This window comes from Mus caroli, chromosome 1 (assembly GCF_900094665.2).
Source record: "Mus caroli chromosome 1, CAROLI_EIJ_v1.1, whole genome shotgun sequence".
NCBI lineage: Eukaryota > Metazoa > Chordata > Mammalia > Rodentia > Muridae > Mus > Mus caroli.
In genome coordinates this window covers 19,282,471-19,303,945 of record NC_034570.1, presented here as the reverse complement: position 1 = coordinate 19,303,945, position 21,475 = coordinate 19,282,471, and the positions used below count along the sequence as shown (strand labels likewise).

Sequence of the window (21,475 nt, the reverse complement as noted above, 5' to 3'; positions counted from 1 at the left end):
ACCATGCCTGCCTGGATACTGCCATGCTCCCACNTTGATGATAATGGACTGAACCTCTGAACCTGTAAGCCAGCCCCAATTAAATGTTGTTTTTTATAAGACTTGCCTTGGTCATGGTGTCTGTTCACAGCAGTAAAACCCTAACTAAGACAGGCACTTTTTTTTTTATTACTGTGATAAAACACCAAGGCATCTACAGAAGAAAGAGTTTACTTGGGCTTATGGTCCCAAAGGATTAGTATCCACCATGGCAGGGAATTGTGGGAGCAGGTGGTAGGTGTGGCACCATAACAGCTCAGAGTTCAAACCATGAGTAGGAAGCTATATGTAGGAAGCACAGAGGGACACCGGGATTGTTACACAGTCGCTTTGAAACTTCAAAATGTGCCTGTCAATGACTCACTTCCCCTAAAGCCTCACCACCAATTCTTCCCTAAACAGTGCAACTAACTGGAGATTCAAGCATTCAGATGCCCAAGACTATACTATGGGGGTCATCTCATTCATCACATCCCACCACAAATGATCTCCCAAGGGATGAATATGCTAATTACTCTGACTTAGCTGTGATGCATTTGACATATATGGTACCTTACCCCACAAATACACATAATTCTGTGCCAATTAAAAAAATCATACATATTTCAAATGGATCCTCATATATTCTTAATGGAGACAGGCGCTGGAGAGGAGCCATGTTACCCTAATTACTGAGAAGCCAACAGCTTAAGTGGAGATTGCCTCAGTTCCCCTTTTGCTGGTCCAGTAAAGGGAGGTTTGCATCAATAACTCCACTGTGCACCCCAGGCTTGGTAATGAGGCCTTCCTGCCTGACACCCTCAGAATGGCTCGGGCAGGGCCTGGACAGCATCAGGTGAGGCTGTAACCCCAGAACAAGTTATGAATAACAGGAGAGAAACATAGTTATAGCTCCCGGTCACCTATTCGTCCTATTCTTACCCCGGGTGCCATCCCATAACTACCTCAAGACAATAAAATACGAACACCAGCTCCCACACCAGCACCTGGCTCCTGCCCTAACCAATGAGAGGCGAGCATATTGGTGATTTTGATGTGTAGCCCAATGAGGACCCGTGGACCAGACCATGCTTGGTGCGTTCCGCAATCTAGCTCAGCATCTTTCCTGTTTAAATTTCCTTGTAAGGAAACAATGGCAGTGTCGTCTCAGAACCAATAACAGGGCATTAACTCTTCATTTTGATAAACTCCTTAAAGCGGAGAAGGGAGAAGAGTTAAAATTAATGAATTCAGTAAACACTTCAACTGCTACTTCCAGGAACTGAAGCTTCACCTGGAGACACAGGGAGTAGAGGCTGGGGCCCTTCTTAGCTGAGGTCAGGAGAACAGTGACATGTGCGCCACCTTGTGGACACATAAATAAGTGTAGGATTCCAGAGGCTAAGGTCAGGAAAAATCACCCAGAGAAAGCCATTACTGCATCCACGATGAGCCTTGTACAAGGAACTAGAAATTGGCCGGCAAATACAGGAAGGCAGGGAGACATCCTACCCTTGGGCTGAGGGTAGCGCATGCCACTCTCGATGACCGGGCCATCCAATAACAAAGGGCAGCAATGGCTAACCCTGGTAGTTGGTGGTGGCTACTGTGCTTGGAATGAGGGACCAGGGTGTCGGGGTGGTCTTGGAGCCAAGAGATCACTGCCTAAATTTAACTTCTTAAGCCAGTGCAGAGAGAAGCATAGTAGCCACAGCAACCAATCCATGTTCCAAAGAAAAGCTGGCATCCGTGCCAGCTCTTGGTTTAACCGGAGAGAACAATCTTAATTCTAATTATTTACATGAATAATTGTTATACCTCTTTAACAGATCTGAGCTGTATCTGCAGATGTTCTCTGTAAAATGAGGGTGATGGAGTGATCAACATTTCTTTCTGTGACTCAAGTAGAAAGAAAAAAAATGAAAAGAGGGATAATTCTTTTAACTCTTTCCCCACAGGTTATGAGTACATCCAGCAACCAAATGTATGCCTGGATTCCACCGACCAATCACAGAGGCAGCTGGATTCCACCGACCATTCACAGGGGCAGGGGCATCAGACAGACATCTTATGGATCTAAACGTTACAAATGGCCTTTGCTTTTGGAAGCTTGAGTGCTTTTGCTTGGTTGGCTCACTCAGCTGGGAAATTATAAAAATGAACACATACGTGCTTCTGAACAGCTCTTTAATGATCTTTTATGGTTCTCTTCTCTCATTGATCACTCTCTTCTTGGGGTGTTTCATCTAAAAGCTGGGGCCAACATTTATCTCAGCGTGCCAGCCTGCATGCTGAGCAAGAATGGTAGTGAGCAAGATCCACCAGCCAGCAGAAAAATGAGGTCTAAAGTGGAGTTTGCATGCTCTAGAGTTACCAACTTTGGACTGAATTGAAATAGCCAAATGCAGGTATAGGTCCCGACATTCACGTAACAGCAGGCACATCTGAGCACACATTCTCATCTGAACTTCCCATCACCCAGAGGGCAGGGGTTATGACCCTCATCGATAGATCAGGAAGCAGACTGTGTTTCTGGGTTAGATCTTTACCATGTGCTGCCTGCTGATGTCCAAGTGGGACCTGGAGGTCAGTGACCCGCCTATCCACGGCTGCCTGCCTGGATCCGACTGCTGTATTAATCAAAGCGCTAACCGGATTCATCTAAAATCAGCTGACCTCTGAGTCACATTCTTTCTTGGTTAAGACACATTACAGCCTTTGAGTATTTACAGTGTTCTGCTGGGTGCTTGTATGTTACACCTTAAGAATTTCATTTTCTCTGCTCTGCAGAGAAAGAAGATGGAGGCCCAGACATCAAAGACTGGGGTCCCATGGCTGTAAGCAGAGATATGGGATTTGAAACAAAGTGGGAAGGTTGCCTCTGTAGCCACATGGGCATAACTAATTCCCAGCTCTTAATCGCTTAATCCCCATACAAGTTACCGATCACGTCTAAGTATTAGGTCTGTGTGCTGAAATGAGGAAGACAAGTAGCAAACTGTTGAGTGGATTAAAAGTGAGAATGCACACAGGGACTGACGAATGCCTGCTAGATGTTCAGCAAGTAATGCGTAATTATTGAGTTGGCTGGATTTCAAAGACATAACGAAAAATATAGGTTTCCCGTATCCTTAGTTTTGAAGAAATGGTTTATTGTATCAATATCTCGAGGGATCTTCTGATCTTCTACTATATAAACAGAGCAGCTGGAATTGAAGTGGTACATGCACGCTGGAACCTGCTCCCTGCCCCTCCTCTACTGCCTTGCCCTGCCCCCTCACCAGCTGCACCAGAGAGAGTTTCCCTGATTGTGAGCTCCCAGTTGCATGGAGCTGGTTACCCATTTTTACTCCACACAGTCAATGACTGAAGTGCCCTGGGAGCTGAAGTTCCCTGTGAACATCTCTATAGAGCATCTTAGCTGCAAATGGGCAAGAAACGAGCAGCCGGCTGCCGATCACAGGAACGCTTTGCCGCTACCCTGCTCTGAGCTGAAGTTTTCTCCTAGAGATCCCCTACCACACACACACAACTCCAGTGACAGCCACATCACACCAACCCAAGACCAAAGCCTGGGCTAGTAGACACCACAACACACATGAAGCCACTCTGAGGACATTCTGGGACTTTCTAAACCTTACAGGGCTTTCATGCGTGGAAAACAGCATGCTTGGATGACAAATGGCCCCAAAGGAACAAGGAAGCCATCGTATATTCTTGCAACCATTTCTACACAGCAAGCAAGTAAATGTCTTGGTGTGATGGCTCCTCTGGCTTTGGTGGCCATTTGATCCCAGATGGCTCTCAGCCAAGGTGTACAAAACAAACATCTCAACAAACAAACAAAACAACCCCACCCCAAACAATAAAAACATTACAACTTAAAAGATAATACAAACCACATCAGTTAAAGCTAAAGCAAACTTCAGTTTAACACATCAGTTACCACTGGGACACATACAGAAAAAGTGCTACAATCTACATGTCTGCTGATTTATGACAGTAAAATGAAATGGCTCCTTAGAATGTTATATCCCTGATGACTGGGCATTGAAGGCCACCTCTCACCTCTTACCTCCTACCCTGTCCTCATCTCTCTCCTACCCAGAGAGCTGCAGAGCCCCCAGCCACAGCCAACGTTCACACTGTGTCTGCTGATGTGGCTGCAAATATATGTCTAATAACACAAGTTGCCTATTTGAAGCATTTCAGACTCTCCACTAACCACAGGGCATTGTACCGCACCATCACTAAGTCCTCATGGTTTGACCCCTGTTGCCTTTCCCCATCTGTTGCTCCCAAGATGCATCCCATTGAGACTGATCCCTGTTTGCTCCAAGCCAGCAGAATAAGGTCACTCTCAAGTGCCACCTCTTCTACCACATCTGTCCTGAATCTGATGAAACAGACGCTCTGTGTACACTAAATTTAGCCCCAAATATATTTCCTATTGCATGCTACCAATTGAGTTGGGTCTTGTGATCTCTCCCTTCCTTGGTCTATCCTCTCTGCTGGTTCAATCTTCCCTGGCTCCTCCCCCAACCCCTTCTGTGGCCAAGTGAGGTGACTGTCCCCTGGATATAATCTCAGACAGCTCTATTCTCCCTAAACCAAGGCCCCCTTTTCCTGGCTTTCACACACTTGTGACCACTGAACTCCAGGCAGGGAATTCAGAGAACTGCAAGCATCTAGGAAGACACTCTTGGTAAGTCACATGTGAGAAACACTTCATGGTCTCATCACGTTTTCGTCAGTCATGAACTGTCTAAAATGCTGAGTGTGCTGCTCAATCGGTGTGGACAAGGGACAGATGACACTTTATCACTCATCTGGTGACCCCCACCCCCACCTTGACAGCCAGACCTTCTGCTTTCCAGAAGGTCTGCTTAGATCACTATTATTATTATTATTAATTATTATTATTTTAACTAATGTCATCCTTCATCCAGAAGTAAAAGTTTTCAACTAGGAGAACTAGTCCATCACATATCCTTGTGTCTACCACCCTAATTTCCTTTCCATTGGAACTTTCAAAACTTTCCCTTCCCTCTTTCTGTCCCTCCTATACCCTCACCCCCTACTATCTGAGACAGTGTTTGACATAGGTCAGACCAGCCTCAAACTTGCCACATAGTCAAAGTTGACCTTGAACTCCTGAGCCTTCTGACTCTATCTTCCAAACAATAGGATTACATGCATGTTCTACCATGGCCACCTGAGAGAGAGAGAGAAGAGAGGGAAAGAGGGAGAGAGAGGGAGGGGGAGAGGGAGGGAGATGAACACATAGAGGTGGGGTGAGAAATAGATAATACTCTCTGGCTTCTGAAACTGACACCACCTTTCTCTTACCTCTTGGTCACCCTTGGCCCTTCCAGTCCCACACCCATTATCAACCCACTTCCCCCAAAGGTCTAGGATGGGCCCCAGAGACTAAATGCCCTGCCACTTGGTTAGATGATGAAGCCTAATGGTTAGAAAAAGTTGTGTCAACAGAAACTACACTGTGAACAGAGGTTTAGTGTCTAATAACTCCAGTTCCTAAAACCAGAACTTGCCCAAATAACACACCTAGCGTTGATGGAATCTCAGGAGTCATTCTATCCTAACCTCTCCCAGGAGCCTCTTCTTGTAGGCCTTTTGGCTTCATATACCCACAACACCCTTGATGTTCCTACTCTCCCCAAACCTCTATGCTCTTCACATAAAACATTCTGTCTGCTCTACTGGAAACCAACTTTCCTCCATTTTGATGACAGTTTGTTCTTACTGGGTGTCGCCCCTGTGTACTCCTGTCTTCCATACTGCCCGTGCTCCTGACGCTGCATTCAGCATCACCTACAGCCTGTGACGCCTGTGGTATTTTACAACCAGACGCACAATCTATTTCTCTGTCCCTTCTTTCCTCTACCATTTTCCCTGGTTCTGTCTCCCAGGATACAACCCCAGCTCTGAAAGGACATGTTCCCTGAATGAAGGAGTCCTTTCTCAGGGATTTCATGTTCCCATGGCGGTTGGACTTTCAGGCATCAGGAAGATGTACCTGGAAAGCCACATGTGAGAAACACTTCATGATCACATCTCATTTTGTGTCAGTCATGAAATATCTAAAGCATCAAAAGTGACTGGGATATCACTTAACGGGCCTCTGGTTTTGTATATGAACACATCAGTACAATGGAGTCTCAGAAGCCATAATTGGTCTAGGAATCCCAAAGTGGGGCTTGTGTGTCTGTCTGAAACGCTCAAATTTATAGAATATGCACCAGCCTTAGCTGATTAGTATCAGAAATGTGGTACATTCAGTTTGGTGTTTTTATCAGAAGAGAGTATCCACTGCATGTCAGACACTCACCCAGAAACTGTTCATGCCGTTATTAACCGAGTACAATGTCCACCTTGCTGCTTCCTGGAGTTAATGCTAAGGTAATGTAAAGTCAACATAAACATGATCAAAATATACTTTATGGAGACATTTTAATATCAAAATGAAATATAGACACTTTAATATAACATATATGTATAATTCAATATAAGGCTCTCAGCATTAAGTTCTGAATTTAAGCAAATCTGGATCCCCTGGAGTGGCTTCAAATTACCTTCAGCTCAGCTCTTTCAAGCAATGTTTGTTACTGACATTTCCGCAGAAGTGGCCGAAATGAGGCTGTCACTTGAAAGTAATTCCCTGCCCACAGAGCAGACCTAAAATGCTGCGTGGACTGCCTGTTTGAGTCAGTTGTCAGATGCCAGAGTTATTCTGGGAATAGAAGCCTCAGGCACAACCCTGTAGAATACTCCAGGGTTCCCATTGTCTTGGCAGATCAGTGTATACCCAAAGCCAACAGCAAGCCACAGGTCGGCCTCCTGCAACGCTTCCTCTCCATCTCATAGGGATATTAACTTAAGGGGTAATGATTAGAGAGTTTTAAAAATGTCCCATAGAGCAAATCCTTTCCTTTAAAATAGTAATACTGTGTCACCTTCAAGAAAATATCATGCCACGTCTGCTTCTGTCTAACATCACGCACACAGGAAAGCTTCAAAGCAGTGTCTTATGTTATCTGACAGATTTTCAGCATCAGGAAGGTCCAATGCGACACCAGAAGACAGTCTGAAGGCTGTATGTAGGACACGAGGCAGGCAGGCGCATCTCTCCTCTATATCTGATATTTACAGGAGCTTCAGTGCTGGGCTATGCTGTGGCTTCACCAAAACACCAGCATGCTGGGTTCTGAGCACTGCTGCTGGCCACGCTCAGGAGCAACAGCAATATAGTCCTCAGTGATTACGCGCTGTATGTCTTCTCAGTCAGCCTGATAAATACTAGAGATACCCGAAGTACCCGAAGTGCAAAACATTGTCATAAACAACTGCCATGGAGCCACTGAACACCATGCTCTCTGCAGGATGCAGCTTCTGGCTTCCTTCTCCCACTTTAGAGATTATCATTCACGCACACTTATTCATCCATTCTCATAGCCATTCATTCATTCTCATATTCATTCATTCATTCATTCATTCCCATCATTCTCATATTAATTAATTATTTCATTCATTCTCATATTCATTCATTCATTCTCATCATTCTCATATTCATTCATTCATTCATTCTCATCATTCTCATATTCATTCATTCATTCTCATATTCATCCATCCATCCATCCATTCATTCATTCATTCATTCATTCACTCTCCCCTTCCCTTTCTTTCTCCCCTCCCTCTCCATACTAACATGAAAATGAGGAAGAAAGTACCTAATTCATGGGCCTAAGGACCTGAGAGTTCTTCTCCCTGTTTCTTTTTATTTTTCCCATTTTTTTTGTTGGATAATTTCTTTATTTACATTTCAAATGTTATCTTCTTTCCCAGTTTCCCTCCCTCCCAGAAACTTCCTATCCCCTCCCCCTCCCCCTGCTTCTATGAGGGTGTTCCTCCACCCATCCACCCACCTCTGTTTCCTTACCCTCAATTCCCCTACATTGGGACATCTATTGAGCTTTCATAGGACCAAGGCCCTCTCCTTCCACTGATGCCTGACAAGGCCATCCTTTGCTACATATGCAGCTGGAGCCATGTGTATTCCTTGGTTGGTGGCCTAATCTCTGGGAGCTCTGGGGGGGGGTCTGCTTGGTTGATATTGTTGTTCTTCCTATGGGGTTGCAAAACTTTTCAGCTCCTTCAGTCCTTTCTCTAACTCCTCCACTAGGGACCCTGTGCTCAGTCCAATGGATGGCTGTGGGCATCCACCTCTGTATTTAAAAGGCTTTGGCAGAACCTCTAAGGAGACGGCTATATCAGGCTCCTGTCAGCAAGCATTTCTTGACATCCACAATAGTGTTGGGGTTTGGTATCTGGGATGAATTGCCAGGTGGGACAGTCTCTGGATGGCCTTTCCTTCAGTCTCTGTTCTATACTTTTCCTCTATATTTGCTCCTGTGAGTATTTTGTTTCCCTAAGAAGGACAGAAGCACCCACACTTTGGTCTTCCTTCTTCTTGAGCTTCTTGTGGTCTGTGAATTGTATCTTGGGTATTTGGAGCTTTTGGGCAAATATCCACTTAAGAGTGAGTGCATACCACCATGTGTGTTCTTTTGTGATTGGGTTACCTCACTCAGGATGATATTATCTACTTCCATCCATTTGCCTAAGAATTTAATGAATTCATCATTTTTAATAGTTGAGTAGTACTCCATTGTGTGAATGTACCACATTTTCTATATCCATTCCTCTGTTGAGGGACATCTGGGTTCTTTCTAGCTTCTGACTATTATAAATCAGGCTGTTATGAACCTAATGGAGCATGTGTCCTTGTTATATGTTAGAAAATCTTTTGGGTACATGCCCACTTCTCCCCATTTCTATGGAGACTGTACAAGTAAAGTCTAAACCAAGATGAGCATTTTAAAGTTTCAGAATGAGAGCAGACTTCTTCAAACCCAGACTCATTATCTTGCCAACAAGATTACCCACATTTTTAGGCTTCCAGAAATATCAATAATTTATTGAAAACTAAGATACATAGCAAATTTAAGTGGGGAGTGAAGTTTTCTTGAAGGTGACAACGTATACCTATTTTAAGTAAGAATTCCAAAACAACAGTTAGATCAGACAAATTTATGATATGCATGCTTCATTGTGGTTTAGAAATGTACTGAAATGGGCAGAAAAGTCCAAACAGTAGTCCTGTCACAGGAAGAGATTTCCATAGAATTTTAGCAGTGAAAATATCTCTCAGGTCTTGCAATGAAAGTCCCCAGTGCATAAGCCTGCATGTCTTCCTTGTATTTCAGAAAAATAAATTTGGAAACGAATGCTAGAAATTATCCAAGCTGCCCTCACCAAACTGCTCATGCAAGGTAGTGTGCATCCTGGAAGCTGTCTGGGGATGGTCATGAGATAAGATTCATGGATGTTCAGGACCAAATGACCGTATGTCAGCTGTCTTCTCTCCCAGTGGTGGTGAATTGTCACTTGGCTGTCCAGCATGTAAGCCTCTCTCTGTGTTTACCAAGGTGTGGCACTAGGACAGGCAGGCAGTGGGACTCTCATGTAACCCCCTTTCTCACCATAGGAGGACACTGCATTCCAGAGAAATGGAGGGACTTTTCATGGTTTCTCCAAGTTGACTGCTTTAGCTTACATCATAGTCAAAAAAGATGTTTAGTTTTTCAAACACTCATGATGTTTTAGGCTTGAATTTTCAGAGCCATGGATGAGACTGGATGGGAAAAACCCCTAGGATCAATAACTGACTATGGGATGCCTAACCCCAAATGATACAACTACAGTGTAACCCTACACCTAAGAGAATCGCAGAAGAGGAGGTGAAAGGAGCATTAGAGCCAAAGACCCAGGATGCCTGCAGTTAGTGTTCCCTAGACATGACAGGGGAAGTGTACCCATGAACTCTCAACAGCATAGTTGACTAAACAAGGCCAATGTAGGAACAACATCATTGACAAGCTAATGTGGACAAAGAATTGCATGTGGCCCCACCCACAGGTAATCATTGGCTTCTGAGAGGGAGAATTAGATTACTGTATGGAGAAGCTGCTCAGCCTAGGACACATGTACATATGAGCAATGCTAAAGGCACTCAGTAGGTTATATATACATGTACACACACACACACACACACACACACACACACACACACACAAACATGTATATACATGTACGAGTAATAATTAAAGAGGTCAGGAATTGGGGGCCACTGGAGGAGCTGGAGGGGGCAAAGGAAGGTTGAGAATGAAATAGATAGAGTTCTCAACATTTTTATTTAAAAAAAAAAAGAAGCAATGGGTTCTCCCATGCATGGAGAGAACCTACCTCTTAGCTGCTCCAGCTAAATGAGGTGCCAGCACAGCTCTGGGGCTTTAAAAACTAAAACCTAAAAATATGGACAGTGAATTTGGGCCATGGGGCAGGAACAAGAGATCTAGACTAGCCAAGGTTCCAGAGACCATGGCAAATATCCTCAAGTCTATGTTCTTTTGTAGTCTGTAAAATGAGGCTCAAAACTCATTTGTCTTTTCCCATGATGCATTGAGATAGATACACCATGGTAGCTATTGAGTGTTTCATTCTCAACTTCTAGTATTCTTTACAATCTGTTTTTTTCGGATTTTTTATTAGCTATTTTCTTCATTTACATTTCAACTGTTATCCCGAAAGTCCCCTATACCCTCCCCTGCCCTGCTCCCCAACCCACCCACTCCCACTTCCTGGCCTGGCATTCCCCTGTCCTGGGGCATATAATCTTTGCAAGACCAAGGACATATCCTCCCATTGATGGCCGACTAGGCCATCCTCTGCTACATATGCACCTAGAGACACAAGTTCTGGGGTGTACTGGTTAGTTCATATTGTTGTTCCTCCTATTGGGTTGCAGATCCCTTTAGCTCCTTGGGTACTTTCTCTAGCTCATTCACTGGGGGCCCTGTGTTCCATCCAATAGATGACTGTGAGCATCCACTTCTATATTTGTCAGGCACTGGCAGAGCCTCACAAGAGATAGCTGTATCAGGGTCCTGTCAGCAAAATCTTTCTGGCACATGCAATAGTGTCTGGGTTTGGTAGTTGTTTATGGGATGGATCCCTGGGTGGGGCAGTCTCTGGATGGTCCTTCCTTCCATCTTAGCTCCGAACTTTGTCTCTGTAACTCCTTCCATCGGTATTTTTTTCCCCATTCTAAGAAGGAATGGAAGTATCCACACTAAGATATGGGCACAGGGGAAAAACTCCTGAACAGAACAGCAATGGCTTATGCTGTAAGATCGAGAATCAACAAATGGAACCTCATAAAATTGCAAAGTTTCTGTAAGGCAAAAGATACTGTCAATAAGACAAAAAGGCCACCTACAGATTGGGAAAGGATCTTTAGCAATCCTAAATCAGATAAGGGACTAATATTCAATATATTCAAAGAACTCAAGAAGCTGGACTTCAGAAAATCAAATAACCCTATTAAAAAATGGGGTACAGAGCTAAACAAAGAATTCTCAACTGAGGAATACTGAAGGGCTGAGAAGCACCTGAAAAAATGTACAACATCCTTAATCATCAGGGAAATGCAAATCAAAACAACCCTCAGTTTCCACCTCACACCAGTCAGAATAGCTAAGATCAAAAATTCAGGTGACAGCAGATGCTGGCAGGGATGTGGAGAAGAGGAACATTCCTCCATTGCTGGTGGGATTGCAAGCTGGTACAACCACTCTGGAAATCAGTCTGTCGGTTCCTCAGAAAACTGGACATAGTACTACCAGAAGATCCAGCAATACCTCTCCTGGGCATATATCCAGATGTCCCAACTGGTAAGAAGGACACATGCTCCACTATGTTCTTAGCAGCCTTATTTATAATAGCCAGAACTGGAAAGAACCCAGATGTCCCTCAACAGAGGAATGGATACAGAAAATGTGGTACATTTACACAATGGAGTACTACTCAACTATTAAAAATGATGAATTTTTGAAATTCTTAGGCAAATGGATGTATTTGGAAGATATCATCCTGAGTGAGGTAACCCAATCACAAAAGAACACACATGGTATGCACTCACTGATAAGTGGATATTAGCCCAGAAACTTAGAATACCCAGGATACAATTTGCAAAACACATGAAACTCAAGAAGAAGGAAGACCAAAGTGTGGATACTTTGTTCCTATTTTTTACAATCTTATTGCCTCAAGATTTATAGTTTCAGAATAAGGGTGGCAAGTCCAGTTTAGAGCATAGTATTCTCACCATCAGAGCAGAGAGTCTCTGACTGTGGTTGAGAAATACACATGAAAGAAGTGAGAGAGCCCAAGCTGACAAGACAGTGCTGGTGATGGATGCAATCAATTCTGAAAGCTTTCTCTTCACCTTGTCAGTTATAGATGGTAGCAATCATTTTCCCTCTAACCCTCAGGTTTCACATCCCATCCTTCCACAGCAATCAAGAGCATCACTTTCTAGAGCCCACAGAAAATGAATCTCTTTTTGACAAAGCAGTGTTTGAAAACTTTGTGGTCCACATGGGTCTAATTCAATTCAGTTGGTTGGTCAGGAAATGAAAACTTTAAAAGATAGTTCTCTTAAAAAAATAATGGATGTATGGAAAACCAGAACCCAATTTTATGTTTTAGCTTTTAAATATATTAGTAAACCACTAAATTTATCAATAAACATTAAAATGACTTGTCAAGTTTAATTTATTACCAAAATTGTCACTCGACATGACATATTTAATATATCATCTTCCTAGACAGAGGCACCAAAAGGTTTTAGCTAATAGACTACACAGAGGTGGGAGCTATGGTTCCATTATCTCTAAACCCCATATGCCCAACCCAATACTGATGTATAAACTTTGTTAGACAAAAGTGTAGAGAGTATTTTCTAACCACTTCTAAAATCAACTTCAACTTGAACCATCAAATAACCTATTTTGAATATTAATATTTCCTCTGATGAATGAGGTACACTTAAGGGTTTTATGCAAATTGGTCTTTCCCAGTTTCTTCTAGGCCCCATCCAACAGGGACAAATGTCCCATGCATTCTGCTCACCAGCCATGTCAATGGCAAAAGGCCTGTCTTCTCTCCATCCGGTGTACCAGCCAACAACTTTGCCATTTTTTACCAACGGACGTTCATAGCGTCGCCCACCAACTAGTCCCACAGGCCAGACAGAAACCTTGCGGGTGGTCCTCATCTACAAAAGGGAAAAGAGATGAGAGTAACTTTTATTAATATGCAGTGATCCATGTAAACAATGAAGTTCCTATGGTTTCAAAATTTTAAGGTTTCCAAAGGGAATATCCACTTCCCTTCCACCCCCCCTGTCCCCAGTTCACTGTCATTTTGACTTTCTCCGTGTCTTTAGCCTCACTGTTCATACAGAGGGCCCAAGACTTAAAGAGAAACAAAGGCATAGTAGTGCATGCCTTTAGTCCTAGCACTTGAGAGGCAGAGGCAGGTGGATCTCTCTATATTTGAGGCCAGGTCTATATAATCAGAGCTCCATAGACCCTGTCTTTAGAAAGAAAGAAAGAAAGAAAGAAAGAAAGAAAGAAAGAAAGAAAGAAAGAAAGAAACAAACAAACAAACAAACAAACAAACTAGGTGTCAGTGCCCCAATATCACTTATTTGAAGCCAACCTGTAATATTGAATGCTTCTCATTTGTCTCCAGATTGAATCTATTTAAGAAAGAATTAACTCCCTGGTTTTTTGTTTTTGTTTTTGTTTGTTTGTTTTTTTAAAGTGAGTCATTTTATTCCCTAGGAAATTTCATGGTTCAGTAAGTGAGGTCATTCAGAATGACTTTCTCCAAACTTTTCATTTCTATAGACATATACCTTGGCTGGGAGGCAGAGGCAGACAGATCTCAGTATTCAAGGCAAGCCTGGTGTAAGTAAAGAGTTCCAGGCTAACCAGGGTAACATAGTGAGAACTGTGCAAAAAAAAAAAAAAAAAAAAAAAAAAAAAAAAAAAAAAAAAAAAAAAAAAAAAAAAAAAAAAAAAAAAAAAAAAAAAGATTTCAGAGCAAGGAAACAATGTTAAAACTTGCAAGAGGAAAATGACAACTCACAAGGGCAAATTCTTCTTGCCTCAGAGCAGAAGCCCTAACTGCTACAGAAGCATGTAAGGATGTACTTCAAGTCTTGAAAGTAAACAACCCTGACAACTAAGATTTTTATACCCAGCAAAGTTATCTTTCAAAAGTGACGAGGAAATAAAGACCTTCTAAGATAAGCACAAATAAACAACCTAAGGTGACAACATACTCCAGAATAAACTTAAGGGAATTATATGCAGAGAGGAAGGAAACACAAACAAGAGCTTGTGTTATAATAAATTTCATGAGAACAATACGAGAAACAAATGAAAACCCAGAAGAAATTAATCGTCCTTTCACAAATTTTATAAAAATTTATGATGGATATGGGAAAGTAAAGGAATTATATTTGAACCAACTTAAAAGCATTATTACACAAATCAGTAAATGATAGTAGCTTAATGTAAATGCATTTAACATTTCCCCCTAAGAGATGAAGTTTGGTTGGTTGAAAAAAAAACCAAAGCCAAAACCAACCAGCCAACCAAACAAAGCAAACTAACAAAAAGCGAAACAAAACAAAAACCAAGCCAAACCAACAAACCAACCAACCAACCAACCACCACCACCACCAACAACAACACAGCCCAAAAAAATGTGTCATAGATAACGATAAACTGAAAGCAAAAGGTTGGAAAATTATATTCCAAACAAAGGGAAACAAGACAAGCTGAAAGGTGACAATTAAAACCAAGCCATACAATATATCAAAGAAGTAGACTAGAAGGAAAAATTGGTCAGAGGAGACAAAGAAAGAATAACCCATAAAATATATAACAATTATAAATACAGGTATCAACCACTGACATCCAATTCTGCAACACAAGTACTATTACACATAAGAGGCAGACATAATAATAATCACTGGTTCAGTAACTATCACCAAATAGGTCATTCAGAAAACAGCCAACTTTGGAGTTAATTATACCCTAGATCAAATGGACCAGATATTCTGTTGGAGTGCACACTAGATGTTCCTCTCAGCATTCCATGAAACATTCTCTAAAACACCACACTGTTTCATTCATAACATAATCTAGTTCCTTTATCATTTCTATGATAAAATATATTGACAAAAGTGACTTAAGAGAGAAAGGGCTTACTTTTATCTTGGCTTACAGGTCCAGAAAGTTAGAATCCATCATAACAGTAAAAATAAATGACATCAGGCAGGGGAGGCCTGGTGGATGAGCAGGAGGTTGGTCAGTCACATTGTGTGCAGACTTGAGCAGGAAGTAAGGCTGGGTAGTAAAACCTCAAGGGAGCTCCCAGGAACTTACAGTTAGGATCCACCTCCTAAAGTTTTTAAATTTTCCCAAAGAGTGCCACCAGCTAGGGACACCTGTAGTGGGTTGATCTGATGCGGCTTGTATTCTAATGCAAAATACTGGTTCCTCAAGATGTGGTTGCCCCTGATGAGCAGATCGCATAAAGTAATGCCATGTGAACCTTATTCTCAATCTAACTGGTCAATAAAAGAATAGAGACTGTGATTGGGCAGTGGAGGGAAAAGGTGGGACTGGAAGTTGGAGAAAAAAAAGAGGAGAGGAAGACAGAGGAGGAAGGAACCACTATTGACTAGAACCGAATGGCCATGACAAACAGCAAGCAACAAGGGACCTGTAGTTGGGGAATCATCATCACCATCATCATCATCATCATCACCATCGTCATCATCATAATGCCCTGGAAGCTCGCCTTCAGCCCCATCTTATGGAAGCATTTTCTTACTTTTGATTCCCTCTTCTCAGATAACTTTAGCTTGTGTCAATTTGACATAAAACTACCCAGCACAAAAATCAACAGAAAAATTAGTAGCTTTTCTATATAGAAATAATGAACTTGCTCAGAAAGAAATTAGGACACAATCACTCTCACTATAGCGGTTTGAATAGGTTTAACCCCCATAGACTCCAGTGTTTGAATGCTTGGCCAACAGAGAGTGGCACTATTAGGAGGTGTGTCCTTGTTGGAGGAAGTGTGTCACTGTGGGATGAGCCTTGTCAGTCTTCTGTCTGGTTTTAGATCAAGAACTCTCAGCTCCTCCTGAGCCATGCCTGTCTGGATGCGGCCATGCTCTTGCCTCGATTGATAATGAACTGGCTCTCAGAACCTGTAAGCCAGCTCCAATCAAATGTTGTTCTTTATAAGAGCTGCCTTGGTCATGGTGTCTGTTCCCAGCAATGAAAACCTAACTAAGACACCACAGTAACCTAAAAAAGAAATTAAAGAGTAGGTCTATCAGGTGAAACCTGTGTAATGAAAACTTTAAGATTATGAAGGAAGAACTTGGAGAGAGGTAAAGACTCTCACTGCTCACAGATTGGTAGAGTTAGCATCATGACAACAGCTGTATGTCTACAGACCCAACACGATTCCCATCCAAATAACATTATTCATAGGAACAGAGAAGAGAAAACAAAAGTTCACAGGGAAGCACAGAATGCTCTGGATAGTGGAAGCAGTCTAACCAGAAGGAAAGATGTGGTCAGCGTCATAATACCTGACCTCAGATTATAATGCAGAGAGACAAGGATGGCAGGGTATTGGTACCAAGGTGAAGCATGTGGACAAATGGAAAAAGTACCCAGAAGAAATTTCACCAAGCCTCAGCCACCAACATTTGACAAAGATGGAAACTACATTAAAATAGAGAGGTGTTACTTCAAGAAATGGGGTTAGAGAGATGTCTCAGGGGTTAGGAGTGGAATCACAACTGCATGTGACTTCACCTTCAAGGAGATTCCACATCTCTGGGTCTCCCTGGGCAACTGCATTCACATGTGTATCCTGCTGCCCCCCCCCCACATCCATACACGTAACTGAAAAATAATAAAAATCCATTAAGAAAGACTCGGTGCTGGATATGGACATGCAAAAGAATGACACCAAGTCTACATCTTCTGCCCTGCACTGAAGGTCAAAACAGGCCAAAGCTGTTAATACAAGAAAATGAAACGTAAGAACTGTTAGATTAGAATTTAGGGAAAACACTTCACAATATAGGCACAGGCAAAGAGTTTCTGAGGAGGACTCTAGACACTCAGGAAATAGTGGCAAGGATTGACAAACTGGATCTGATGAAATTAAAAACTTCTGTACTGGAAAGACACTTCCAGTAGAACTAAGAGAAAGCCTACGGAATGGGAGAAAAATCTTTGTCAACTGTAAATCTGAGAAGGGATTAATATCTGTAAAGGCCTAAAAAAATTAAACACCAAAACAATTCATCCAATCAATAAGTGGGAAAATGAATAGAACTGGAAGTTCTCAAAAGCAGAAACAATTAATACATGAGAAAAACATTTAACATCCTTAGCCAGGGGGAAATGAAAAGTCACAACTGGACTGCAAGCCAGGCATGGTGGTGTAGGCTTAGATCCCAGCGAATGGGGGGCAGATACTGGTGGATCTCTGTGAGTTGGAGGGCAATATGGTTTACAGAATGAGTTTCAGACTAGCTAAGGCCACACATTCTCTATAAGAATAGAGAAAACAAAAACAAAAACAAAAAACGAAACCAACCCCACCAATGAGCCAAATTACCCAATGCTTAAATTCATAGACACAGAAGACTCTGGATAGCGAAAGCAAGCCTAATCAGAAGGAAAAACATGGCTGGTATCATAATATCAGATATCAAATTATAATACAGAGACAAAGATGTCATGGTATTGGCATGAATACCAAGAGATGGCTCAGCAGTTATGAACACTGGCTGCTCTTCCAGAAGATCCAGCTTCAATTCCCAGGACCCACATGGCAGCTCCACTTCTATGGGATCTGGCTCCCTCACACAGACACACATCCATGCAAAACACAATGCGCATGAAAATAAATAAACATTTTACAAGGCAGTTAATGGTTGGACAATGTCATATAATACATTTTTAAAGCTTACATTGTTAATCTATTGTCAAAAATGTAATGAGGAACTGTAAAGATGACAATTTCTCAAAATAAATAAATAAAATTAAAAATCTACACTGAGATTACATCTCACAATAGTTACAATGACTACAAACAATGGGGAAATGTTAGCAAAAATGTGGGGTGGGGACAAAGAAAACCCTAATATACTATTGCTCAGAATTTAAATCAGTCAAGATACTGGAAAAATAAGAATGAAGAATCTTCAAAAACATTAAAAAATGTATCTACCCTTTGACCTAGCTATACAGTCCCTAGGCATATACTCAAAGAGACTGGCATCAACAAACTGCTTGCATACTTGCCCGACCACACCTACTGTAGCACTACTCACAATGCTGTCTGTCCAGATGTGTATCAGCAGATGAATGGATAAAGAAATGTGAGGTATCAAGAACACAACTTATATGCCATTCACAAGAAAATACGTGAAACCAGAGATCGTCTTGTCAAGTTCAATGAGCCAGACTCAGAACTACAAATGCCATGTTTTGTTTTGTTTCGTTTTTTTCTTCTCATAGGTAAACTCTGGATTTAAAAGGTGTACTAAAAACACATGTATAGAGAACAATTGTAAAGACTGTAAATGTCCCTGTATAGGTTGTGAAGAAGCAGGAGTTAGAAGATGTGTTCAGGGGAGGGGTCCATAGACTATCTGGGGAAGTTATAGAGAACTAGAAGACATAACAAACTCTTGCTCTACAATGACAGTATTTGCAAAATCACCTGACTGTTCATATGACAGGATATAGGACAGTGGTTCTCAACCAAAAGTCATGACCCCTTTGGGGAGTTGAAAGACCCTTTTACAGGGGTCATATGTTAGATACGCCGCCTATCCGATATTTACCTTACAATCCATAACAATAGCAAGATTGCAGCTTTGAAGTAGCAATAAAATAATTTTATGGTTGGGGGGGCACTGCACCATGAGGGGCTGTATTAAAGGGTCTTGCCATCAGGAAGGCTGAGGACTCTTTATCTTGAGGACCCTTTATCTAGAGCTGCCAAGGAAACAAGCCTATTAGTTCTTCATCAGGGTTGCCTTTAAAACACATTTCTGGGGTTACTTTGACAAGAATTATTGAAGCAGAAAGAACCACTCTAATGTAGGCAGTGCCTCCCCTGTGCTGTAGGGAAGGACTCCAGAGAAAAGGAGCAAATCAGCTGAACCAAGTGTTCATTTCCTTCTCCTCCCTGAGAGAGGATGCGGTGTGATCGGCTGCCTCAAGCTCTTGCTACCATGATGTCCCTGCTTTGTTCTATTGTCCCCAGGAACCATAACAAACCCTTACTTGTATTAAGTTGCCTTTGCCTTATATTCTATGTAAGCAATGGGAAAAGTAACTTAATGTAGATACATAACTGAATGCTCCACAAAATATATACATACATACATACATACATACATACATATATACATATATGTGTATAGCTTGCTCTATCTATCTATCTATCTATCTATCTATCTATCTATCTATCTATCTATCTATCTATCTATCTATCTATCATCTATCTATCTTTCTACATACATACACATATGGATGACAGGACAAGAAAGAACAGGGACACATGGGCAACAGTGGGAGGGTGTGGCAAACAAGGAAGGATAATGATATGTGACTAGGAGTGAAGTACAAAGATACACATGATTGACAATGTCATTATGATCCTCATTATTAATGCATGCTAATTTTAAAGAAATTATCAAAAGTGACAATAAAAATGATTGTAAACTGAGAAATAATTTTATTCGGAAGAGAAGTGGGTTGCCTGGAGGATTTTTCAAACGCGATGGGGATGCAAGTCGTGCCCTGAGCGTGAAGTAATTAGATCTTCCATCATTCCAACTCTACTCATTGTTCACAACCCACCTTGTTCTAAACGGATTTAAGGGTGGGAAGCATCCCAGGCAAAGGTAGTTTTAGTATGTTGTTTTCCCTCGAATGGGAAATGACTATTTTAATAGTTTCTGTTACTTTTATACTAAATCATTTACAATTACCCTGTGCTAGTTCATATCAACTTTCATGATGATTTTTTTAAAGGTCTACTGAGTTCTAAGTTGCTGCAGCAGGAGTAATCACACATATAGGCTAGGGTCCACTTCTGACCTGTATATAGGTCAGAGTGTCTGTAAAGCTGATTTAATATGCCTTATTAGGCTTTTCCTTTCTGTTGTCTATAGACATCTATATGCTATAAATGTACCTGGTACAACTGAAGCACTTTTGAACCTTTGCTAAAAACAGTTGGTTGTACACATCTGAGTGGGTTTGCTTCTAGAAAGTCTACTTGGATCCATTGTCTGTACATGTATTAACTTTGAGGCCAGACTTTTGGAGTGCTGTCACAGCTCTGTGAATTTGCCACCATGTGGTGGCAGTCCTCTGACAGCTTCCTTCACTTCTGAAGTTTTTCCACGGTTCTGTGTCCTTTGCATTTCTATGTGAAGTTCACATTCTGTCAACTTTAGCATTGACTGCTCCAGTATAGAACTGACACACCAGTTTGGTGAGAGCTGCACCTTTAAACAAACAATCAAACAAATAAACACAGAGAGCAATTACCAAGGTTTTCACAATATAGCCCTTACCCCAATTTACTGCATGTCCAAGCTCTTCCTCCTTACATACTTCAGATAGGTCAAATATATCTTTCTCTTTCAAATACACAGAGAGCCCAGTTCAATTTGGTACGTATGTGTTATTTTTCATTATCAGAATGGTTTATATCTTTAAGACACCAAGCATAGACCTGCGTGTTCTGCTACCATTTCCTTTTACAGCTCTCTCTCTCTCTCTCTCTCTCTCTCTCTCTCTCTCTCTCTCTCTCTCTCTCTCTCTCTCTCTGTGGTATATGCATGTGAGTACAGGTGCCTGTGAAGTCCAGAAGAGGGAGTCAGGTTCTTTGGAACTTAAGTTTCAGGCCCCTGAAAGCAGCCCTATATGGGAGGGGACTGAACTTGGATGTTCTACAAGAGCTGTATGCACTCTTAATATCTAAGCCATCACTTTAGCTTCTGTTTGTCCTCCTCATTGTACATAAAGTTGTGCTCTGTCATTAACATCCCAAACAATGTTTGACAGGCCTGCACGTGTCATGTACTCATTTCAATGTAGAACCAACAAGCTGTGTTTAAAAGAGAGTCACAATCAAATGGGAAGGACAAGAACAGAGGACAAACGTTTGTTGGGGGTGCCAGTGAGAGGATCAGTGGGTTTGAGGTGCATGTGTGCAGGTCTGACCACCTGAGTTTGATCCTCAGATCCTACAAGGTGGCAGAAGAGAGCAGACTCGAAAGATCTGACTTCTACATGGGTGATGTTGTACACACACACACACACACACACACACACACACACACACACAGAGAGAGAGAGAGAGAGAGAGAGAGAGAGAGAGAGAGAGAGAGAGAGAGAGA

At 41.9% G+C, this 21,475-nt stretch overlaps 1 protein-coding gene across 1 annotated transcript in view; it reads right to left on the bottom strand.

Annotated features, from left to right (window-relative positions):
- The window catches only part of B3gat2 (beta-1,3-glucuronyltransferase 2), an 80,878-nt gene that overhangs the window by 21,314 nt on the left and 38,089 nt on the right, over positions 1 to 21,475 (bottom strand). Inside the window, exon 2 of the mRNA XM_021163020.1 lies at positions 13,072 to 13,216. Coding sequence (XP_021018679.1) covers positions 13,072 to 13,216 — 145 coding nt within the window. The remainder of the gene's footprint in view (positions 1 to 13,071; positions 13,217 to 21,475) is intronic.